The sequence below is a fragment of the Eleutherodactylus coqui genome, chromosome 6 (assembly GCF_035609145.1).
Source record: "Eleutherodactylus coqui strain aEleCoq1 chromosome 6, aEleCoq1.hap1, whole genome shotgun sequence".
NCBI classification, from domain to species: Eukaryota; Metazoa; Chordata; class Amphibia; order Anura; family Eleutherodactylidae; genus Eleutherodactylus; species Eleutherodactylus coqui.
Genome location: NC_089842.1, coordinates 237,649,495 through 237,674,844, shown reverse-complemented (window position 1 = coordinate 237,674,844; position 25,350 = coordinate 237,649,495). Strand labels below are relative to the sequence as shown.

At 46.9% G+C, this 25,350-nt stretch overlaps 2 protein-coding genes across 4 annotated transcripts in view; one reads left to right on the top strand and one right to left on the bottom strand.

Annotated features, from left to right (window-relative positions):
- LOC136633431 (CD48 antigen-like) overlaps positions 1 to 25,350 on the top strand; it is a 55,307-nt gene that overhangs the window by 28,169 nt on the left and 1,788 nt on the right. Inside the window, exons 2-5 of the mRNA XM_066609167.1 lie at positions 4,316 to 4,642; positions 9,170 to 9,451; positions 10,765 to 10,887; positions 20,666 to 20,736. Coding sequence (XP_066465264.1) covers positions 4,316 to 4,642; positions 9,170 to 9,451; positions 10,765 to 10,887; positions 20,666 to 20,736 — 803 coding nt within the window. The remainder of the gene's footprint in view (positions 1 to 4,315; positions 4,643 to 9,169; positions 9,452 to 10,764; positions 10,888 to 20,665; positions 20,737 to 25,350) is intronic.
- On the bottom strand, positions 11,217 to 17,603 carry LOC136633430 (uncharacterized). Of its 3 annotated transcripts, XM_066609166.1 has the most exons (4): positions 17,083 to 17,603; positions 15,973 to 16,161; positions 13,558 to 13,602; positions 11,217 to 12,579 (listed from the first exon to the last, which is right to left on the bottom strand). In XM_066609166.1, the coding sequence occupies exons 1-4, from the start codon at positions 17,444 to 17,446 to the stop codon at positions 11,990 to 11,992; spliced, it is 1,188 nt and encodes a 395-aa protein (XP_066465263.1). In that variant the 5' UTR covers positions 17,447 to 17,603; the 3' UTR covers positions 11,217 to 11,989. The 3 variants fall into 3 exon arrangements, 2 of the variants coding, with proteins under 2 accessions (XP_066465263.1, XP_066465262.1); XR_010793270.1 differs by having other exon boundaries at positions 13,558 to 16,161; XM_066609165.1 differs by lacking the exon at positions 11,217 to 12,579 and having other exon boundaries at positions 12,587 to 13,602.

The window sequence follows — 25,350 nt, the reverse complement described above, 5'->3', positions numbered from 1 at the left end:
GCTAAAAACGCAGCCAAAACGCCTGATGATGCTGCTAAAACCGCAGTAAACGCAGTGTTGAAAAATGCTATGTTTATAGAAAATGCCTGTGTGAGGGAGGCCTTAGTCTTGAAGCAGAAGTGGCCAGAAGAGGCTTAAGATGTAAAGCCGCAGCTACTTGAAATGTAGACATGCAGACAGGAACTGGTCAAAAGAACCAAAGCGAATGGCATCAAGCAGCAGCCACATGATATCAAGGTGTCTACTTCCACTGCTGCCAGCATCCTGTGTGGTGTCGGTGGTCACCTGGTAATGTTATTTCACATTCCTCTTCATACATTGTAGCAGCATTAGTAAAACACAGCTGTACATTTTCTAGAATAGGCAAATCTAATAAATAAGTCTACATGCTTTTTCTTGCCCCACACTTTGCCCCCTTTGCTGCAACTTTGGTTGATGATGTTGCATTAGATGACACACACGCTCACCGGTGCCGTAAAATCATCAATTATGAGTGTCATACATTCAGGGACTGTCGGGCAGGTTGCAAGTTACAATGTTAAGTCCATGGGCGGCGCTGCTGTGCTTCAGGTGCTGGAATGAGTGAAGCACTGCTAAGCTGCATCCTACACTGCCCAAGTAAGAATGATAGAGAGACAGCGATAGAGAGACAGAGAGAGAGAGAGAGAGAGCAATATAGAGACAGAGTGAGAGAATGATAGAGACAGAGAAAGCAATAGAGGGAGACAGTGAGAGAAAGAGCAATAGAGAGACAGACACAGAGAGAGCAATAGAGAGACCGAGTGAGAGAGCGATAGAGAGACAGTGAGAGAGAGCAATAAAAACACAGAGACAAATCGATAGAGAGACAGAGAGAAAGCAATAGAGAGACATACAGAGTGATAGAGAGACATACAGATAGAGAGAGCAATATAGAGACAGACAGAATGAGAAAATGATAGAGAGAAAGAGAGCTATAGAGAGAGACAGAGGACCACAAAGAGAGTGATAGATAGATAGCAATAGAGAGACAGAGAAACAGACAGAATGAGAGCGATAGGCAGAACGAGAGCGATAGACAGGCAGAACGAGAGCGATAGACAGGCAGAACGAGAGCGATAGACAGGCAGAACGAGAGCGATAGGCAGAATGAGAGCGATAGACAGGCAGAACGAGAGCGCGATAGACAGGCAGAATGAGAGCGCGATAGACAGGCAGAATGAGAGCGCGATAGACAGGCAGAACGAGAGCGCGATAGACAGGCAGAACGAGAGCGCGATAGACAGGCAGAACGAGAGCGATAGACAGGCAGAACAAGAGCGATAGACAGGCAGAACGAGAGCGATAGAGAGAATGAGAGCGACAGACAGAAAGAGAGCGACAGACAGAACGAGAGTGTTAGACAGACAGAACGAGAGCAATAGACAGACAGAACGAGAGCGATACACAGACAGAACAGGAGCAATAGACAGAACAGGAGCGATAGACAGAACGAGAGCGATAGACAGAACGAGAGCGATAGACAGAACGAGAGCGATAGACAGACAGAACGAGAGCGACAGGCAGAACGAAAGCAATAGACAGAACGAGATCGATAGACAGACAGAACGAGAGCAATACACAGATAGAACGAGAGGCTAAGACTACAGGCATCTGTAGGTTGCTCTTTGTCACTTGGGTGAACAGATTACATGATTTAGCTTAACTTAAATAAAAATTCTACAATTGCAAGATCTTTACTTGCTGTCATCGAAAAGATGCATTATTTTTTACATTCAGTCTTTCTCACCATTGCCAGCATTAGCTACGTATGACCTATGCAGTCACACAGGGTACCAGCTACCAGCTTGTAGGAGGGGGGGGGGGGGTGTCACCCTTCCTTAGGTCTGCCAGGCCAGGCAATATTCTTCCTCTATGCGCCAGCGTCTTGCCTAGCTACATTAATTTCCTTCCCCCTGGCTCTGTCTCCACCTTCTGATGTTTCAAGGCTCCTATGTCAGTCCACTGGCACCCGCTCAACTTAGCTGGCTAGTTCTACAACTCTGTTTATGTTATGAGCTTGGTTCTGGTTTTCTATCTATCCAATATGGTTTCCGTGTGCTGTATTTATGTTATTAGTTTGATTCAGGGACTGTATCTATGTACTAAGCTTGCTTCTACTGCATTTATGTACTGACCTAGGCTCTGGTGCTGCATTTATGTCATTAGCTTGGTTCTGGTGCTGTATTCATGTTTATGACCTTGGTTTTGGTATTGCATCTGTGTATTGAGCTTGGTTCTGGAGCTGTATTTCTGTTAAATTTGTTGGCGTAAATATCGCTACCTGGTATGCTTTCAGTTTTCCAAATTCAGTTAGTTCATGCTCGAGCATCGAAGAAGCTTACATATCACACACATTGGATGTGATTGAAAGACATCTAATTTAATAATTAAAAAACAGAAGTATATATACAAAGACATCTAAAGCGAGGCTAGCACATGTCTCACTTGTAATAATTATAATATATTATAACTAGAGATGACCGAGCACACTGGTCCGAGCTTGATGCTCGTTCGAGTATTAGGGTGCTCGAGATGCTCGTTACTCGAGACGAACACCACGCGGTACTCGTCTCGATTAAACGAGCACTGACCATTGAATTCAATGGAGCCGGCAATACAGACGGCTCCATTGAAAGCAACGGGCTGCCGGCGATCTCAAGATGAATTTTCGGGAAGGGCTTAAAAATATAAGCCCTTCCTGAAAATCATCCAAAACTGTGTAAAAATTAAAAAAAATATATACTCACCTTGTCCCGGCAGACGGAGTTCAGCCACGGCCAGCCGGCAGTTCTCCTGAATTGCTGTGAGTAGTATTCAGCAGCCGGGGATTTAAAATCTCCGCCTGCTGAATTAGCTGCCTCTGATTTGTCACAGCCTCACCAGTCAGAGGCAGCTCTCACTCACCCATTCATGAATTCATGAATGGGTGAGTGAGTGCTGCCTCTGATTGGCTCAGCGCAGGGACCAATCAGGGGCAGCTCTCAGCTGTGGCAGAGGAGAACGATCGTTATGCTGACAGTGCGGGGGAAGGGGTCTCACTCTTGCCACTATTGTGGCTTAATAGTGAGACCTCGAAGCCCGAAATGCAGCCCTGCATGTTGCTCCTCGCCTGCCCTATCCATTTCTGTGTTTTTTACATGACTTTGGTGATTTGCTAAGATTTTCACAAATGAAAACCTTAAAGAGCATCGGCGATATACAAAAATGCTCGAGTCACCCATTGACTTCAATGGGGTTTGTTACTCGAAACGAACTCTCGAGCATCACTGAAAGTTCGACTCGAGTAACGAGCACCCGAGCATTTTGGTGCTCGCTAATCTCTAATTATAACTCATTTATTAATGTGCATGGGATCTCACACTGGAATAAAAGTAAAGCTCCACTTACTAAGCCAAGGTCTTTCCACTTTGTTTTGGGGGGCTGTTATTTGCAGTGACTTGGGGCCCTGCTGAACGGAAGGCCGCTCGAGGCCCTGTATTGAGGCCTTAGGTACAGCTCTGGGCCTTCTACACACAAGGGGTGAACACCATGACAGCGTCTGAGGGAAACCTCTCTGTGGCGACCGTGACTAAACAGAAAGGAGGATTTCTGTACTTATCCCTCCTCAGTAGAGATGAGCGAGAATACTCGCTGAAGGCGATTGCTCGAGCGAGCATTGCCCTTAGCGAGTACCTGCCCGCTCGAGACAGAAGGTTCGGGTGCCGGCGTGGGGGAGCGGTGAGTAGCGGCTGTCAGCAGAAGGGAGCGGGGGGGGAGAGAGGGAGAGAGAGATCTCCCCTCTGTTCCTCCCCGCTCTCCCCCCAGCTCCCTGCCCGCCGCCGGCACCCAAACCTTCTGTCTCAAGCGTGTAGGTACTCGCTAAGGGCAATGCTCGCTCAAGCAATTGCCTTTAGCGAGTATACTCGCTCATCTCTACTCCTCAGTTCTCCAGCTTCTCTCCAGGGATCCGCGCCACGAATCCTCCGTAGTACTTCACCTCCCGCGCGGGCTACGATGTTGTGCAGTAACGAGCACACCAATCGCAGAAGCCCTCGCTCCTGTTACTCCATGGCTATCAGGGTGCTTGGCTCAATCCTGCAGCTGACTAATTGAAGCCGAGCCTGACGGCAACCAATTAGGAATAGCCAATTGCCATGAAGACTATTATTATGCAGGGCAGTTTAACCTAGCGGTTAACCTCTGCTTGCTCAAGACAATTTAGAAATGCCGCCATATAGGGCAAAGTGCTTTGTAGGACCATTTATGGAGCTACTACAATCACCATATATAACAGTATCGTTCTCTGTCTCTGCAGGAGGTGAAGCCAACACCCAGGTCCACCAGCCCGCTCTACTAGACAGCTCTGTCAGCATTTCTTATTCTCCTTCACGGAAGATGGGAACATGGAGGACAATTACCTGGAAGTTTGATAAGAATGGAGAACGCCTTACAATACTGGACAATTCTGACAAACCATATCATGTATATCCCTCGCAGTTCATGGGTCGGCTACAACTATCTGATGACTTACATACACTGACCATAATAAATCTGACCCTAGAGGACAGCGGGATTTATACTGTGGAGGTTGCAGATACAAATGGAAGAACAGATGTCCATTCATTCAATGTCACGGTTTATGGTGAGTATTCACAGTGTCCCACTGGGGTTCCTTGGTTCCACCTGATGAGATGATTCTAAGGTCCCACCCACCATCTATACAGGACAGATGTAAATCCACCTCTTTCTGCATTGTAATCTTGCATTTTTGCACACATGGGACCAAAGGTCATTTGTAAATCCTCCAATGAGAAATAGACCCCAGTGGCAAGTGACTGGCGGAAAAGTCCTGATGAGTCAGTCCAAAGCAGGTCAAGTTCCTCTGCCCATGAGCCATTCCAAGTTTGACTTCTGCGACATCGGCATCTTCACTTACCTGTGAATGATGTAGGGAACATCATCTACTTCAATCAAAGGTGGAGGGACTTGGTTATACAGACCTTTTCAGGCATCTATCATGGTCTGGGCACACCTACTAGACTATTTACCCCTCATTAGCATGTGGCATGGGAGTTTTAAAAAGTACATTTCCTAGGGCAGTGAAGGCGAACCTTTTAGAGGCCGAGTGCCCAAACTGCAACCCAAAACCCACTTATTTAAGTGCCAACACATCAGGGAGCGAGGCTTATCAGAACGTATGATTTTACCCCGGTCGTCCTAAAAAGGACAGGCCCTCTTCAAAATAGACAGCAGCTCCATCGGTAATAGTGACATCCCACAGCAGCCCCAGCGGTAATAGTGACATCCCACAGTGCCCCCCCCCCTTGTGTAATAGTGACATCCCACAGCAGCCCCTGCGTTAATAGTGACATCCCACAATGGCCCCAGCGGTAATAGTGACATCCCATAATGGCACCAGCGGTAATAGTGACATCCCACAATGGCCCCAGCGGTAATAGTGACATCCCTCAGCGGCCCCCAGAGTAATAGTGACATCCCTCAGCGGCCCCCAGAGTAATAGTGACATCCCTCAGCGGCCCCCAGAATAATAGTGACATCCCATAGCGGCCCCCAGTGTAATAGTGACACCCCATAGCGGCCCTCAGTGTATTAGTGACACCGCACCCCTCCCACACTCACAGTTGTGGTGCGCTCTCCTCCTGTGCCTCAGCCTCTGCCACCGCAGCTCCCAGGGTCGGCGCTGGCCTGTATGTCGGGGCCGATGGGCAGGCTCTGCGCTACCTGTGCCACAGCCGCCGCTCTCAGCTTCGCCGGCCGCTCTTAGCCTTGCCACAGTCCTGACCCCAGCCAATCAGAAGCTGGGGGTGTAAATCAGTTGATTGACTGGTGTATTATGTCGCCACTCCTTATTTCCGGTGGCGAAATAGTACACCAGTACCGAGAAGACGTCGGGGGAGGAGGATCCCGGCTGCACACGGACGTCACAGTGTGCCGGGATCAGCACTGCTAGCAGCGCAGCTGGGTGAGTGCCGGCAGGGGAGCCGCGGCCCCTGCCGGCATTCACGAGTGGTTAGCGGCCGATGGCCGCGCGTGCCAGTAGGGAGGGCTCTGCGCCCGCCTCTGGCACGCGTGCCATAGGTTCGCCACCACTGTCCTAGGGGATGTGAGGCAATTCTATAAAAAAGGAAGATTGGCCCAGGGTGATTGGCCCTCATCAGTGTTCAGCAGGCTTCTGGCTTAGTTTGTGAGGGACCAATGACATGGTTCAGGAAGGGTCCTCTTAAAATGTGGAACAATAAAGGTTGGACTTTCATTTAATATCAGCTGTGAATGCTGTGGATCTTTCCTGTTTATGCTTTCACATTGGGTTTTGGTTCATTAACCCTTTCTCGGCTTTGCATATTTCCTCTCCACTCTATTTGGAGTTTTGAATTTTTTCTGTGAAGTGCTGTAGGATTCTTTCACTTACAATGTGGTTCAGGAAGGGTGTCGTGTCTCCTTAGTGTGAGCACCCAAAAAGTGTGCTTTTCTCTCTCCCCGACCGATTCAACTAAAAATTCTGCTTTCCTTGTCGAGTGACGTCTCCAGCTGTGTCCTCTGGAGATGTTATACGTTCCACCACCAAAGTTGTTATGCGCTCCACCGCCAAAGTGCTTGCACCGAACTGATGAAAGAACGTGAGCATGATACCATTCTGGTCCAAGAGGAAGTTAGTGCATGTGCGCCCGATCGCTCAATGCGACACAAGAGCTTTCAAGGTAGAACGCATGCTGGGGCCACTATGGAGGTCACTATTACTACTGGGGGCCATTAACCCCTTAGTGACGGCCCCATAGTGTTTTTACGTCCTGCTGTTGCAGGACTTGTATGGAGGGAGATAGCACCACTGTCTCCCTCCATACAGTCCGGGCGTCAGCTGTTTATTACAACTGACACCCGTGGGTAATAGATCGTCAATTCTAAAAGTGGCATTTATATCCCCTGAACGATGTTCGGGGGTCCCATCAGGTGAGCCGAGCAAGTGTCATGGCAGTCGGGGGCCTTCTGAAAGGCCCCAGGGCTACCTTAGCGGACTGCCTATCAAACCATGCCTGTCAAAAAGCAGTCATACTGCAGGAACGATCAAAGTATCACATATTGTAGTCCTCTAGGAGGACTAAAAGAAAGTGTAAAAATAAGAACAAAAAGGTTTTTCTAAATATTTCAAAAAAAGTAATAAAAGTTTTAAAAAAAACCCTTTTGCCTCATTTGCAATAAAAAAAAAATCAAAATAATAAATCAATAATACGTGTTTGGTATCGCTGCATCCGTAAAAGTCCGATATATCAAAGTAATGCATTATTTACACCGCACGGTGAACGTGGTCCGAAAAAAAAAAAAAAAGGAACGCCAGAATAGCACTTTTTGGTCACACTATCTCCGAGAAAAAATGTAATAAAAAGCTATCAAAAAGTCAATTTTACATTGAAGTGGTACCAACGGAAATGACAGGAAGTACCGCACAAAATGAACCCTCACTGAACTATGTCGACAGAAAAATAAAAAAGTTATTGTGCGCAGAAGATGGACACAGAAAATAATTTAAAAAAATTAAATATCTTAAAAAAAAATACAGTAGTACAGCAAAAAACAAAAAACCATATAAGTTTGGTATCATAGTAATTGTACTGACCCACAGAATGAAGTTCTTAGGTCAATTTTGTTGCAGTTTGTGCGCCGTAGAAACAGGACGCAGCAAAAGATGGTGGAATGTCGTTTTTTTTTTCTTATTCTCTCCACTTGGAATTTTTTAACGTTTTTCAGTATATTATATGGTACAATAAAAAGTACCATTGAAAAATACAACTCACCCTGCAAAAAACAAGCCCTCATACAGCAACGTCGATTGATAAATAAAGGAGCTACGATTTTTTAAAGGGGAGGGGGGAAGAAAAAGCAAAAATGGAAAAAAACAAAAAAAGCTCTGTCACTAAGGGGATAACACAGTCACTATTACTACTGGGATCACTAATGGGGTCGCTATTACTACTAGAGCCACTAATGGATTCAAAATTAATACTGGGGCCACTATGGGGACATTATCACAACTGGGGTTACTATTAATACTAGGTGACTATGGGGAACACTTTTTCCAATGGGGCTACTATGGGGGACACTATTACTACTATGGCCAATTTGGGGGTCACGATTACCATTAGGGCCACTGAGGGGGGTCACTATTACTACTAGAGCAACTGACAGGGTCACTATTACTACTGGAGCCACTAGTGGAGATCAATATTACTACGGGGACCAATAACGGAGGCCACAATTACTACTTAGGCCACTATTAGAGTTACTATTTATACTAGGGCCACTAATATGGTCACTATTACTACTGGGACCACTAACAGGATCACTATTACTACTAGAGCCACTAAAGAATTCACTATTACTATTGGGACCACTAAAAGGGTCACTATTACTATTGGGACCACTAGGGGGGCACTATTACTCTGTCACTTCAGACAAGTCTCAATGGTTCATATACATGTTGGGTATCTTTTGTATTGGTGCTTTCAATGCCTGTAAAATGAGTGTTTTAATGGCAGGTGGAAGGGGTGCCATTCCACATTTCAACTCAGACAGTATCAAGGCTTGGGGAACCCCTATGTTGGGTGGGAAACCAGACCCCAACCAATCAAAAATTCTGATATGTCACTATGACATGTTAAAAGTTTTAGAAAAAATTTAGTTACCCTTTAATGGGAAAACCCTATTTGTAGAGTCGATGATGCCCACACCCTAAAAAACAAGTCACACTCCATAATAATAAAAGGGAGCTGAGGAAATAGATGGACCTGCTCACTTGGCACTTCAATATTTCTCATAAACTATTATTCAGTGAGACTGCCCATGTTCTGCCAAAGTAAATGTAATGTGTGGCCCTTGGTCAAGTCAAGGACATCTGAGGTCTTCCGGATGTTCCAGGTTGACCACTAATGGTCTATAGACTGCTGATTTTTAGGTCAGCTCCCTCCACGTATAGAGTTCTTGTGAAACATATATATTACTTGGGGAATCTCTGACTAGGTAATGGGAATCTGGAGCCTATTTCCACATGGAAGAGGGAAATTAGGGATCAAGTGAGACCCCAGGGCCTTCAGTTGCCCACCACTGAGTATAGACAAAGGTTCACAGTGCCTGATGATGTTTTTTCTTATTTCAGAGCCCATTCCCCTCCCTGTTATAAGGACTGACGTGATGGAGAGCACCACAGACCGCTGTAATGTTACCCTTCATTGTTCTGTCCCATCACATCTATCAGATGTCTTCTATACTTGGAAATGTGGAGAAAGGGATTCTGAGTATGAGCCGTGTAATACTGGGAGCATCATCCAGATATCAGTACCAAAATCCTCCAAGGACATGAAATTCCTGTGTACCGCCCAGAACCCGGTGGAGAATAAAAGTGTCCCCATCCAGGTACAAGAGATTTGTAGTTTAGCAGGTGAGAAAATCTCTTTAAATAGATGAAATTCTTTATGAGTGGTTCCTGATATGGGAGGGTATGGAGGTGGGTGCAGCTTGAGATTCATCATCTTCCATAGCTTTCCTTAGGTCATTTGTATCAATAGAAGTTGCACATAGGTGGTCATGTCTTAATTACAATTTAGCCCTGACACATTTATTCTTAATGTTACTTGAGTTAAAGCCTGTATCATACCCCAGAACTGCACTCACTATTCTACTGGTGGAGTCACTGTGTATATACATTACCTATCCTGTATTGACCCTGAGTTACATCATGTATTATACCCCAGAACTGCACTCACTATTCTACTGGTGGAGTCCCTGTGTACATACATTACTTATCCTGTACTGATCCTGATTTACATCCTGTATTATACTTCAGAGCTGCACTCACTATTCTTCTGCTGGAGTCACTGTATACATACATTACTTATCCTGTACTGATCCTGAGTTACATGCTGTATTATACTCCAGAGCTGCACTCACTATTCTGCTGGTGGAGTCCCTGTGTACATACATTACTTATCCTGTACTGATCCTGAGTTACATCCTGTATTATACTCCAGAGCTGCACTCACTATTCTGCTGGTGGAGTCCCTGTGTACATACATTACTTATCCTGTACTGATCCTGAGTTACATCCTGTATTATACTCCAGAGCTGCACTCACTATTCTGCTGGTGGAGTCACTGTGTACATACATTACTTATCCTGTACTGATCCTGAGTTACATCCTGTATTATACCCCAGAGCTGCACTCACTATTCTGCTGGTGGAGTCACTGTGTACATACATTACTTATCCTGTACTGATCCTGAGTTACATCCTGTATTATACTCCAGAGCTGCACTCACTATTCTACTGGTGGAGCCACCGTGTACATACATTACCTATCCTGTATTGACCCTGAGTTACATCATGTATTATACTCCAGAGCTGCACTCACTGTTCTGCTGGTGGAGTGACTGTGTACATACATTACTTATCCTGTACTGATCCTGAGTTACATCCTGTATTATACTCCAGAGCTGCACTCACTATTCTGCTGGTGGAGTCACTGTGTACATACATTACTTATCCTGTACTGATCGTGAGTTACATCCTGTATTATACTCCAGAGCTGCACTCACTATTCTGCTGGTGGAGTCACAATGTACAGACATTACCTATCCTGTACTGACCCTGAGTTACATCCTGTATTATACTCCAGAGCTGCACTCACTATTGGCCATGCCATGTACTATAATATGTACAAAGTATACAGCCTTATTTTTTATTCTCTCTTTTCAGGAGAGCTCTTTCCCAGGAGACATTATGCCACCGCCATAGCAATATTAGTACCAACTTTATTTCTAGTTATGGTTGCAGTAATATGTATTAGGAGGAGGTATAAAAGAAGGAAAGGTATGAAAGGTATGTACAGCTACATTTACTGCATCACTTGCAATAGTGCACAATGTATCAACACTGGGATCATTTAGGCACTGGACTATCCAATGCTCTGGATTATCAGACGAAAAAGTATATGAACCTCCAAGAAGGCAGAACATATTGCTCCTCTGGCCTCGCGCTAGAGTTTGAAAACTGCTTGTGACCTGCATGCTACTGCACAGGGCACTGTCACATCCGTGTAGCACAAGAGCACCACGCTCAGCATGGGCGCAGGGTGATGTTCACACTGAAAGCAAGTATCATACGCCATGCAATGCAGGTCAGTGAGGACTGGAGGGACTTACCCATTAACCCCCGTTCCCCATTAAACAAAGACACCATACAACTATATGCTGGCATATTGTGGGTAGGCCACAGCCTTTATTTAACTGTATAAAACCTTTTAACGAATCCTCTATTTTTCTCCTTCCATGCCAAAAATAAAATGTCCGATTCTAACGTCGTAAAAAACTGAGGCGTAAGAAGGCCCCTCTCGGCCTGAAAAAGCCCTTCCATTTCTTGCTGGCATGGAAGTCCTCAAATTCCGCCTACCGGCTGTGACAACTTCCTGTAACATGCATCCCCCCAATCCCTCTAATAATTCTCTTCATCCCCCCCCCTCAGCTCAGAGGGCGGGTGGGCGGGCGTCTTCACTCTTCTTCTCCCGGTCCAGAATGATCTTCCTCTTCCTTCTTCTTCCTCTAACCCTGCTAACTCCACCCCTACCACTTGGTCACTTCCTTTCTTCCTGACCCCTCCCCTCCAGTCCTCAGCATCTTCGCCAGTAAGCTTTGCTGCTATCTAGACTGGAGGGACTTACCCATTAACCCCCGTTCCCCATTAAACAAAGACACCATACAACTATATGCTGGCATATTGTGGGTAGGCCACAGCCTTTATTTAACTGTATAAAACCTTTTAACGAATCCTCTATTTTTCTCCTTCCATGCCAAAAATAAAATGTCCGATTCTAACGTCGTAAAAAACTGAGGCGTAAGAAGGCCCCTCTCGGCCTGAAAAAGCCCTTCCATTTCTTGCTGGCATGGAAGTCCTCAAATTCCGCCACGAAGGATGCAGCATATTACTATGCTGCACTCCGCCCCCCACATGCCAGCAAAAGAGCCGACTCTACCCCATCCTGCAACCTAGATAAAAAGGTATCTAGCCCTATGTCGCTAAGGTGCACTCCGTCACCTCGCATCATCCCGCGCTCTCTTCTCTCCAGCTCCCAATGACGTATTGCTATCCCACCTAAAGCTCGCACATGCTTTGATATCCTGAAATTGACAGTCTTCCTCACTCTCTCGATGGCTTCATTATCTCTTGCCTCTCTCCAAATTCTTCTGGCCACGATGTCTGACCAAACGATTATGACCCTCTTAAAAAATTCCTTGAAACGAAAAATATCCGCTTTCATCAATGCTATCAACTCAGCCACCTTTATCTTCCCAAGATCATTTCCTCCAGCGTGAATAACTAATATCACTCTGTCATTCTTCCAGCTGCTGATTTTTAGAACCTCCTGGAGCAGCCTGGGCCATTGTAATCCTCTAATACCACGCCAACGCACTTGCACATTAAGGCCTAAATTCACTCCAATGGGCCTATTTCTGGCTCTCTTTTCCGCCCAGTATACATAGGAGTGGCCCACCACCCATACTGTCCAATCCGACACTGTGGATAAAATAAAAGAACAAAACCAAAGCAGAAATCGCAACACCATAAACAATATTTATAGAACTCTCAGATTTGGCCGAACATATGACCGATATGCATCTGATTTCCAACGACCCACCTTCTTAACCCCCTCGATACCCATGCCACACGCAAAAGCGGACGTTGCCGCTCCGATCCTAAACGAATGTGATCCGAATTCCGAGGGGTTAAGGCCTAGCCTTCTAATGCTATTCCGCATGACCGCCGTGAATTGGTATTTAGTTAGGGGAAAACCCGACGCATGGCACAAAAACGGACCAGTCCCACAGTGTCTCTTGGCGAACTCCTTTACCAGTAACACCGGGCACCACTTTGTCCCCAATTTTCCCACTCTAATCCATTCTCCCATCCCGTATATGTCTGTCTTCGATCTTCTGACACCTATCTTAATACAGTCTTCGTCAATTACCACGTCTGAGAAAAACAGCCCCCCGGGCTTTGATTTGCACGACGATACTAACTCCCCGATGCGTAACGCGGCAAAAAAGGCGATGGAAAAAGCCGCGCGAAAAAGCTCTGCTTCGGAAGCATCCATGCAGACCGACTCCACCACGTTGAGTATAGCGTTTAATAACTCGAACGTGATAGGGCGCCTGCCGTCCTTGGTCACCCTGTCCTTCTTCCACCCTTTTATTATTTGCCCAAAAACGAAGTCCTTCGTCACGTCTCTTGACCCGTGTAAGCGCAACAAAAATGCTATAGCCGATAGTCGTTTTTTCGCCGCATCCGCTGATGACCCGCTTTTACGCATCGCGGACAGGACATCTAATGTTACCGCCCTTGCTCTTTCTTCTGTTGGAAAAATTCCACCCGCCGCTGCTAACCATTCTTTCCATACTTTGTTATATCGGTTCCATGTGGTACTTGTTACTGACGCTTTAACGAGAGCTAACAGCTCTCCTCTATCACTTCCCACAAGAAAGCAGGGCAACATACCCCCTCGACCTCCGCCGTCGGGTGCAGCTCCCTGAAATGTGACATCTGAAAACGAGAAAGAGCATCAGCAGTAGCATTCAAATATCCTGGTACATGTCTCGCTTTAAACTTAACATTGTGCTGTAAACACCGTAAGATCAAATGGCGTAATGCTGCCAGCACCAACGTTGAGGATGACGATTGCTTGTTGACTATTTGCACCACCGATTGATTATCTGACCAAAAACAAATATTACCGTTGGCCAACCTCTGGCCCCATATTTCCATTGCCACCACCAAAGGGAAAATCTCCAATAACGCTGTGTTTTTTATCCATTTTCTTTCAATCCATTTTTTCGGCCATGCAGCACAACACCATTGATCACCCAATATTACTCCGAATCCATATGAACCAGCTGCATCCGATACCAAACCGATCTCTTCATTCTGTTTCTCCTCCTCCAGACATATTACTTGACCGTTAAATGAACTCAGAAAAACTCTCCATATGTGCAGGTCTGACCTCATCCCTTTTGTCACCCTGACAAAATGATGGGGTTCCTTCACCCCTTTCGTTGCTAGTGACAACCGCCGGGAAAAAGCTCGCCCCATCGGAATGACCTTGCACGCGAAATTCAACAACCCTAACAATACTTGAAGTTGGTGCAGTGTTACCTTCCGAGAACTGCCCACCAACTCCACAACTTGGCGCAAACGCGCCACTTTTTCATCCGGCAAGTGGAAAGTCATTTCCTCCGTGTCGATTTCTATACCTAAAAAACCGAGCCTCGATGCGGGGCCAACCGTCTTCTCGTCCGACAAGGGGACCCCGGCTTTTTTCATCAAACTACGAAACGACGAAAGTAAAAACTCGCAGGCCGTCGAATTTGCCTGACCAACAAAAAGAAAATCATCCAAATAATGTGATACCGATGAGATGCCCGTCTCCACTCTTAACATCCATTCCAAGAATGAACTAAAAACCTCAAAATAATAACAGGAGATAGAGCAACCCATCGGTAGGCACATGTCCACAAAAAACTGGTCCTCGATGCTGCATCCCAGCAGATGAAAACACTGCGGATGCACCGGCAGGAGCCGGAAAGCCGATTCAATATCGGCCTTTGCCAACCAAGCGCCTTTACCTGCCTGTCTAACTAATGCAACCGCGCAGTCGAAAGACGCATAAGACACCGCCGCTTGCTCTTTTGATATTCCGTCGTTGACTGATTCACCCGACGGATAGGATAGGTGATGGATAAGTCTGAACTTGCCAGCTTCCTTCTTCGGAACCAGTCCCAAAGGGGAAACCCGCAAGTTCACGAAAGGCGGTTCCCGGAACGGGCCCGCCATTCGACCCAATTCTACCTCCTTCAGCAACTTCTCCATCACCAACTGCTTATTATCGCGAGCGGACTTTAAATTCTGGCAAAAAGACGCCGACGAAACTGGGGAATGCGGGATAAAGAAACCTTCAGCAAACCCCGATCTAAGCAGGTTTGCTTCCAGTCTCCGTGGGTACCGGTCGAGCCACGGCTCCAGGTACTGGACGCTCACCGGCGTTCGCCCCTGTGCCGGGAACTCCCGTCGCTCGTTGGCGTCGGAAACAACGCAACGCCGTGTGCGAACCTCCGCAGACCGAGCATTCGTGCCGAAATTTGCACGATGCGTAAAAACGGCAGTGGCCTTCGTTGAAGGCCCAGCAAGAACCGGACGGTTTTGGGGCCGCAGCAGCCTGCTGTCCGCTGGCTCCTGCGGCCGATCCTTGAAAGCTATGTTTTACGGGTTTCTGCGCCAGGATCAACTGGATCCAAACGTCTGTCGCCTTTGACGCCCAACTGATCTGCTGTGAACCCGAAATTCTGCGACGAAAATCTTCGTCATATCGCCACCAAGCCGATCCCCCGTGCAACTTATATGCACTGTGGATCGTGTTGATGTACACGAGCAATTCCGGGCCCTTCTGCGGCTGCTGCTTGCACACTACATGTGCCAAAATCAAAAAGGCCTGTAGCCAATTCCCAAATGTTTTGGCTACTTTGGGTTTTTTCTCGCTCCCACGTTCAGTGAACCGTTCCCTGTCAACTGACACGTGTTCGACTGATAACAGCGACCAAATATCCACATAGTTACCATTTATAATTTTTGATACCACTTCGTTCTCCAGCCCCGCATCCAACGGGGCTACTCCACAAAACAGCGAGTCTGCTAATTTTAGACCCTCGCTCACCCCTGCCACCGAGGGCAGGCACCTTTGTCCTTGTGCTGGACCACCAACCTCGGGCGAGGCCGCCCTCCCCGGTTTATCATAGGACACTAGAAGCCCTTTATCCATATCATATTTATCCACCAAGGCTCTGAGAGCCACCATAAATTCATCCTTCCGGCTCGTGCCGGACACATTGTCCCAAACTTTATTTAACTGAAACGACTCACCCGCCTCGTTGACCTCCGGCATAGCCAAGGGAACGTTAGGGGCGGGCAGTGATGTTTGTTGGTACTCCCGTGCGTATCGTGCCGTGCCACTTTCTTGGGGGACACGCCGGCTCCTTGGGCTCCTTGACATTGTAGCCCCGCAGGCTGACATCCTGTTACCCGGTCTGCTCCGCTCTCCTTGTCTGATATCTGCAGAAGAAGCCGGTGACCGTGAAAACAAATTCCTCATGACCTGCATCTCCACCTCTCGGTTGCTCTGCCCTTCCCTCCAAGTCACCGCTTCTGCCTGATCACCCCGTATGAATCTGCTCCTCCTCGTCTCCTCTCGTTCTGCTGAAGATGATGAGCAGCTGCGCTCCTCGTGCGCCCTAGCTGTACGCCTGCTCCTTGCCCCCTCTACCTGCCTGCACCTATCCTGCCCTATAATTCTACCGCTGCTATGATGGGGGCGGCTTAAGCTATTGTGCGCTGCGCAATGCTCCGGGGAGTCCCTCTCTACACTGCTGCTGGTAGAAACCCTGAACTCCCTGCGCCTGGCTGCAAACACAGGTGGAGGCCCCCGGCCCCCCCGCGCTATGGCGCGAAAATTCGCCGCCTCTTCTTCGCTGTCTGCCGGTCTGCTGCGCGCTGGTGAGCGAAAATGCGCTGATTTTCCGCTCCCGGCGCCCGCCCCATACCACGCTGTGGTGCGAACTGTCGCTGTTTTTGAGCGATGAAATGATCGCCCCTTCCGCGCTGTAGCGCGAAATTCGTCCGCCTCCCCTATTCTGGTCGCTGCCCCCCCCCTGTCCCCCCCTAAGTGCTGGTGGCGAATATTCTGCCCTCTGTTTGACTGGCCCTTTTCGGTTCCCCTCCCTCCCCCCCCACTCTCCCCCCCGCTACTCGCGGCGCACGATGAGGGAGATGCACTCTCTGGCATCTCCCTCCTAACGGTCGCTGCATCTCCGCGGCCGGATCTATATCCTGTGCGCGGAACCCTACGCGCGCCTGCTGCTGCACGTGGCGATCGCTCCGGGACCTCGCTCCTTGGGACCTCGCTCCTTGTACTGCCGTCAGCCGCGGGGATACCTCCTCCCGTGCTGGACTTACCCGACCTGGACGCTACCGTACCTCCACGGGTAAGTGTTGTCCTCTCCGCTACCTCTGGCTCACCGACTCCCATGCGTTCCGCTGGTTCCGCCTCCTCCCTACCGCGCTGAGACCGCACGGCGCTGTTCCCTCCGAGTCGCTCCGGTCTTGGGCTGCTGTTCCGTCCGCCTCTCTTCGCCACCGGGCTGGGACTTAGTCGCGCTGGCGGGTTTCTTCTCCGGGTTGGTCTTCCACGTGGCTCCTCGCTGCTGGGCAAAACCGGCTGGCTGGTGCTCGCTCCTTCTTCCACCGCTGTCGTCCCCGAAAGGTCTTCAGCCATCTTCACGAGCCAGCTTGTGCCCTGGCTGGCCACCACGTCCTTGATCATCCGCATTAGCTCCTCCATTCTTCAGCTGTTCTGGGTCCGTCTTCACTCTTCTTCTCCCGGTCCAGAATGATCTTCCTCTTCCTTCTTCTTCCTCTAACCCTGCTAACTCCACCCCTACCACTTGGTCACTTCCTTTCTTCCTGACCCCTCCCCTCCAGTCCTCAGCATCTTCGCCAGTAAGCTTTGCTGCTATCTACACTATTCAAGGAAGGTGGAAAAAGCCTGTCCCTACCAAACAGGGAAGTGAGGAGCCCCTGCCTGCAAGCAGAGTTATTGTCCTGATAATGACAGCTCTGCTGTCTTCCTCTGGGCCCTGAACATCCCTACAGGAACCCCTGGAGAGGTGCACTGACACAGCAGAGGAAACAAATAAAGGTAACCAAAAAACAATAGAAAGTATACAGCAGCACTTAACTGCTAATCACCCAGGCTGGAGGCTCCAACCTCTGCCCTAGAGAACTGAATAAGCAGCAAGGTGTGCATTCCCTTGTGTGCTGGAGTGAACTGTGTCATGTTCTGTTTGGATCGTTTACCATCTAGGGCGAGCTAGGGGTAGAAACGCATTGGCTCTACCCATAAGAGGCTTGTTTTTGGTATATTTCCCCACCCACCATTTATCCATCTCATGGGTGTAGTAAATCTCAAACATACTGACCAGTACCTTCCCCCCTCCCTCCCAGGATAGAGGGGTGATAGAGGTGAGACATCTTTGTGTTTTTCATTGTTGTATGTCCTAATATACGGGCCTCGTATATACATTGAGCTTGTGTCCTCTATTTTAATTCCCAATCATTGTAACAAGGCTTGTATAAAAAGTCTGACTTTGACTTGAAGGAATGCTGCCTTTCAATAGGGGGTACTGTGGAGGATTTATTCCATCTCCCTTATTTGCATATTACCCAGAGGAGCGTGCATGGCCATTTGAGTCTCCTCACTTAGTTTATAGTATATAGTTGCTCTCCCTAAGGAGAATAGAGCGTTTCTGACCCCCGTCCCAGGCCTCTCACTAGCAAAAGCCAGACTCCTACTGTACACTGATGAAGGGCAATAACCCGGAAACAGCTGTATGTACATGGAGTCTGACTTTGCTTTTAATTCCCAGTCATTGTTAGAAGGCTTGTATAAAAAGTCTGACTTTGACTTGAAGGAATGCTGCCTTTCAATAGGTGGCACTGTGGAGGATTTATTCCATCTCCCTTATTTGCATATTTCTATTTTTAAATGTTTCCAATAAAGTTTTGGTTTTATCTACCTTTTTCAGTGAATATATCTAGTTTGATTGTCGCCACTATCAGTGATTTATTGAAAATGTAATAAAACCATTGAAGTAGAAAACGACAGCATCCAGTAAGCTCCTGATATCCCCCTAGTAGTGGCTGCAGGGCCTAAAAGGCATAATAAGACGATCCAAAGAACATGAAAGAGAGGATTCCTGTATCATGCTCCGCCCCTTCAGGCCCTGCAGCCACTAGTAGGGTCTTACGGTTTGGGGCTAATGTTTGTTGGCATGGCATTATTAATTGAAGGAAAACTTTTGCGCTGAGAGATTTTTTCTCAAACCAGAAAATCTAAATATAAACCCCTCCCCTCAATGTTCCTCCTAGGATCTGAACCAAGGACGTCTGTGTGGCGGTATCACATTTTGTATCTGCAGCTTCTTGCTCTTGCTTCTACTATTTTGCGTTCTATCCACTGCTTATTCTTTGTGATCTCTCTTCTAATCATGTGATTTTATTCCTGACTATGCCCCTTGCTTATCTCTAATTATGGCCACATTCATATCTTCTCTGGAGGGTTCATTCAGAACTTTCGGCACAGAACTGGGATACTGCATGTCCTCTGGGAAAATTTTGGTTAGCAAATCTGGACGGACCCCATTAATGTAACCAATGTAGTTCATCTAGTGATGTGACTCCATTAATATAACCTATGGAGCTCGCCTAGCGCTGCTCAGGGCCGACATGAGCCCGATCCAGCAGTTACAGTACTTTCATTGATCGGCTCCAAGAAGCTAAACAATAGAAAATGAAAGAACAAGGGACCTAACTCTCCTGCCTGAAGAAGTTAATATATCATCTGAAGCCGGTGGTTCTAGTAATTTTCGGAACTGTAGCTGAATATTAGGCTGCTATTACACAGCAGCATTTCTCCCTTACAAAATGAAGATGGAGCTACACTAATTGCAGCCGGCATTTGTATAAAACTGTGTGCAGGTCTCGCAGGTTGGTCCCCTAAGGGCTTGTGTCCCATGGCTTCCTCTGCCAAACTAGGCATAGATAGTAACAACATCTCTGGTGGGAATAGACTCACCAATTTCTGGAGGAGTTAGCATCCGTATCCCAAATCTATAGACGAGGGAGACTCCATTGGGCTGCATCGTAGACCTTCCAGTTTCTGTTGTAAATTTTAGATAATCTGGCAGGCCACATTCAGCCATGCCCCCTAATACTTGGCCCCCCACTTCATTTTAAAAACTGTGCCAAAATTGCCAGAATTCCAGGGAAAGAAGAATCATAGTATACCCCATTCTATTCTTGCTATAATGGAAATCCACTCTGATTTTCTTCCTGGTGAGCTTGTGGTGGGCTTGTGCTTATACACAGGAGCCAATCTGAAGAATGAGAGCTGCAGCTCATATCATGGGGGAGGGATCAAGAAGCTGCCTGAAGATGGATTTCAAACTGCATTAAACTCCAATAAGCCAAGCAGGTAATTCAGGGTCACGGAGCATAGCTGTGCCCAGATGGAGCAGAACTAAAAAGCAATGAAGATAGAAGAAAATAAGAAGCAGTTAAGCATTACTCAGTAATAAGAGCATAGATGGATACTGTACCAGCTGGAAGGGACATTTTAAAGATGACTAGCACAATATGGCTATTATACTTGAGGAACTGGATTGTCCAGGCGGGGGCGTTAAAGTGTTATGTCCCAATTCCTTGATATGCTGCTTGTGTTTCATATTAATTTTTGCATTATTGCTCCTGACTGTAGTCTCTGTTCTTTCCATGTCCTTAGTTCAGTCCATTCTGCTCCTTTAATGTCCGGCCCCCGAGGTTCTAATGAACTGAATTTAGATCACTATAAGGTTCTATGGTCCTCTACATTCAGTTTAGTGGAACTGCGGGGGATCCATGTGTTGTGGTCATCATAAAGATATTAGACAAAATCTCAGATCTCCTTTGTAACTTTAGTAGTATTTGTACCGTAACAAATACTGTATCTTTCTTCCTTAACTAGAACCCATAGAAAATAAGAATACAGAAATGCATTACATTGAGGTGACCACACATCAACGGGACAGCAATCAGGTGAGAGATGATGTTCAGAGGCTGTCCTCCCACATGGTGTTGGAAATGCAGTTTTACCAGGTTTCCAGAGTGTTTGCTTCGCATTTTTCATGTCCAGATTAATTGCACATCAGAAAAGCTGGCAGAAAACGAAGGGTCTACTTCATGGGACCGTCACCAAGCAGCTGATGAGAAGGAGCTGCCCACAGCCAGAACTTTCAAAATGCTATCTGTAGTGCAAAGGCCCATTTAGGTAGTCCTGTTCTCTCAGGGCTCATAGGAATGAATAGAGGTAGTGATTTCTAGTCTGCTGGAGGATCCAGATTAGCACAGTGGAGGTCACATGGGACAAGAAAGGACCAGACTGGCTTTTTCATTAATACAAGAATCGGTCAGTATGTTAACTGCCCTACTACGCCCTGTATGCCAGATGAACCCCAGAAAGAAAAATAAAAAGCTTCCCCAGAGGGGCTCTTTAAATTCAACATCCACATAATTCCTAAGTATCTGCCAGATTGAATGTAGATATTGATGTGGATAGTGACCTCAATCCATATAAGGTCTCCATGAAAAGACTGGACCTCCTTGACATGAGAATGATGGGACGTGTTGTCATCAGAATCTCCCAGCTTCAAGCTGTGGACTTTAAATCTACTGTAACTGTCATGTGAAAGTCTACAAACAACCTTTTGTGTCCGGAGACCATTAGCTTTCCTTTCACTATTCATTAAGCTTTCATCAGAACAAAAAGCTCTTGTGTATCTCTGGTCGATGTCATTTTTGAAGATAATGTCCAGATCTTATAAATAGTGCTTCCTACCCAACTAAAGAAGTGTAGATGAGCGTGAATGTGTCTCTTCTACAATACTCTTGTAAGGAGAATCTCACATGAAGTGGATTATCCGGGTAGTAGAGTTGAGGATGGATTGGAAGGATGGTAGAGTTTTGGACGGGAGGCTGCAGAGGAGAAGGATGTTGCAAAAGTTTAGACGGGAGATGAGGGTATGCACTAGCATTTTTGTTGACTCAGGAGTGAGGAAAGATCTCAATTGAGAGATTTTTTTAAATTTGGGCGTGGCAAGGGCTGGTATGTACAGTTTGAAGGACAGGGCGAAATCAAATGATACAATGAGACAGCAGACTTGTGGGACTGAGGAAGGTATTGAGCCATTGATTGTGATTGATAAGTCTGGTGGGGTTGTGGAATGAGAATGGGAAAAGAGGATGAGTTCAGTTTTTTCCCATGTTCAGTTTAAGAAAGAGGATGAGAAGGAGAATATATCTGATAGACACTTTGGGATTCTGTATAACAGAGAGGTAACATCTGGGCTGAAGAGGTAGATTTGGGTGTCATCAAAGTAAAGGTGGTACTGAAAGCCGTGGGATTCTATGAGCTGTCCTTCGTCAAAAGTGTAGATGGAGAAAAGGGGATACCAACAGAGGATGAGGTGAGGATTTGGTGGGTGAGTAGGTGACATTAAATGTTTGGTCTGTGAGACATAGGGAGAGTGACAAATTAGTGATGGCAAGGGAGTTGAGAGCTTGTAACGGAAGGAAGTGATTGACTGTGTTGAATGTAGATGATAGGTATAGGAGGAGTAACACAAACTAATATAGAAGGACAGGTCTAAGAGGAGAAGCACAGAGTAGAGGAGAACATGTCTAAAAGGAGGAAGACAGTAATGTAAAAGGAAGAGGACAGATCTAGAAGAGGCAGGGAGTAATGCAGAGAGCAGTGGACTGGTCTAGAAGGAGCACAGAGTAATGTAGAAGGTTTAGGACAGATCTAAAAGGAGGAAGACAGTAATGTAAAAGGAGGAGGACAGATCTAGAAGAGGCAGTGAGTAATGCAGAGAGCAGTGGACTGGTCTAGAAGGAGGAGCACAGAGTAATGTAGAAGGTTTAGGACAGATCTAAAAGGAGGAAGACAGTAATGTAAAAGCAAGAGGACAGGTCTGGAAGAGGTATGTAGTAATGTAGAGAGCAGTGGATAGGTCTAGAAGGAGGAGCATAGAGTAATGTAGAAGGACAACAGGTCTAGAACGAGGAACATGGAGTAATGTGGAAGGCAGAGGACAGATCTAGAAGGAGAATTACGGAGTAATGTAGCGGACAAATGACAGGTCTAGAAGGAGGAGCACAAAGCAATGTAGAAAGCAGAGGACAAATCTAGGAGGAGTAGTAAGTAGATCATTGTTGACTTTGGCTTAGGGCAGTGTCAGTAAAGTGGTGGGATTGGAAACCTGATTTCAGTTGGTTCAATAGCAATTTGGATGAGAGGTGGGAAGACAGTTCAAGGTGGACATGCTGTTCCAAGAGCTTTGACACAAATGAGAGAATTAATAATAATAATCTTTATTTATATAGCGCCAACATATTCCGCAGCGCTTACAAAAACAGAGTAGAACAGTTACAGAAAACAAAGATTTAGGAGATATAGTATGCCTCCCTGAAGATGTGCATTTTTAGAGCACGCCTGGAGTTTTGTGTGCCAGGGTTTACCTGGATAGTTTTGGGTAGTGCATTCCAGAGGAGTAGTGCTGCTCTGGAGAAGTCTTGGAGGAGGTAATGAGAGGTTCATATCAAAGGGGCACTTAATCTTATTAGCGGAGTTATTAGCGGAGCGCAGGGTGCAGACTGGGTGGTGGATTGAGATGAGGGAGGAAATGGGAAATGTAGGGCTACGCAGTTCTATGGAGAGCTTTAAGGATGAAGGTAGTGAGTGTGAATTGAATTCTATATTTGACAGGCAGCCAGTGCAGTGAAGTGATATTGAGTGATAAGTGGTAAGTATGTAGCTAAGTAGACTAATTCATATCACAACATGTATATAACTGAAGAGATTTAGGTAGTTTAGAGACTTATTCTTCACACAATGCTCCACGAGAAAAAAAAGTATCCAAATTAGCCTAAAACTTTCTCATACCAGCTTGGCATAGTTCAGTTTTTGTAAATGATCCCCTGCATCACATAGACCTCCTGAAATCTGTCTTGAAGTCATTTATTAACTAGAGATGAGCGCGGTAAGGCCAGTTACTCGAGCAAGCATCGCTCTTCTCGAGTAACTGCCTTCTTGTTCGAGCGTGCTTCGGGGGGGCAGCGGGGGTAAGAAGGGGGTGGCGGGGGGTAGCAGGGGAGGAGAGACAGAGAAAGAGAGCTCTCTCACTCTCCACCCCCCAACCCCCCGCGCTCCCCTCCGCTTTCCCCCGCCGCCCCCGAGCATGCTCGGACGAGAAGGCAGTTACTCGAGCAGAGCGATGCTCGCTAGAGTAACTGACCTTACCGAGCGTGCTCGCTCATCTCTATTTTTACCCTCTTAGCTTTATACCTGAAGAAGCTTCAGTTTATAGGTCATCGTTATTTTCATACGATGAAGAACAAAGGATTCGGCTTACGCAGATTGGCCTAATAGAGTTGCTGATCTTCTTATCTCAACTTCAGAGTCTAATGTCTTTACTTTAAAAAATGTAACAACATGTACATAGCTGGTATCCAGCTCCTGGATCCCATCATCACCGGGGTCATAACTACAAATCATCACTCAAATGTCAAGTCAGTTCAAGAGCACAACATCCGCATGTTATTTCCTAGAATAGAAATATTTCTCGTCTTGTTTATGGGAATTAACAATTGTCACATTTCTGGAGTCCTGCCAGAACCTTGAGCTGTTTTTACCTTGGAGGATAGTCTGATCTGAATAACCTCATATCAAAAGGCCCCTAAAACATAGAGACAGACCATACAGCTGCTATAGGATTCTGAACTACTTAACTAAGGCCTCATGTCCACGGGCAAAAGAAGAATTAAAATCCGCAGCGGATTTTAACTCTTCCCTCGCCCGCGGATCCGCACCCCATAGGGATGCATTGACCACCCGCGGGTAGATAAATACCCGCGGATGGTCAATAAAAGTGATTTTAAAAAAAATGGAGCATGAAAACATCTGGACCATGCTCCATTTTCGTGCGGGTCTCCCGCAGGCTTCTATTGAAGCCTATGGAAGCCGTCCGGATCCACGTGAGACAAAATTCGGAATTTACTCACCCGCTCTGGTTCTTCCCTTCGCCGCGGCGCCATCTTCTCTCCGTCGCGGCCGGATCTCTTTTCTTCGGGCCGGCGCATGCGCGGGGCGCGTCACCGACGTGCCCTGTGCATCCGCTGGGCCGAAGAAAGAAGATCCGGCCGCGACGCAGAGAAGATGACGCCGCGGCGAAGAGAAGATCCGGAGCGGGCGAGAGGTAAGTTTATTCCTATTTTCAGCGCTCATGTCTGCGGGGCAGGAGGGACCCGCTACAGATTCTACATGGAGAATCCGGAGCGGGCCTGATTTTCCCCGTGGACATGAGGCCTATGTAGTGTATAAAGCGGCGTAAGGCTTCCCTCATATTCCTAGGATTTTCCCAGAATAAACTATTGATGAGCTGTGCTTAGGATAGGTCATTGATAGTTGATCAGCAGGGATCCGACACTTGGTATCCCAGCTTATTGAAGTGACTACGGTGAGTAGCCCTGTCACTTCAGTCCATACCAGGCACAGCGCCATATATTGTATAGCGGCTGTGCCTAGTATTACAGCTCAACCACATTCACTTCAATCGGACTCAGCTGCTCTCAGGCCATGTGTTTGAACATGAC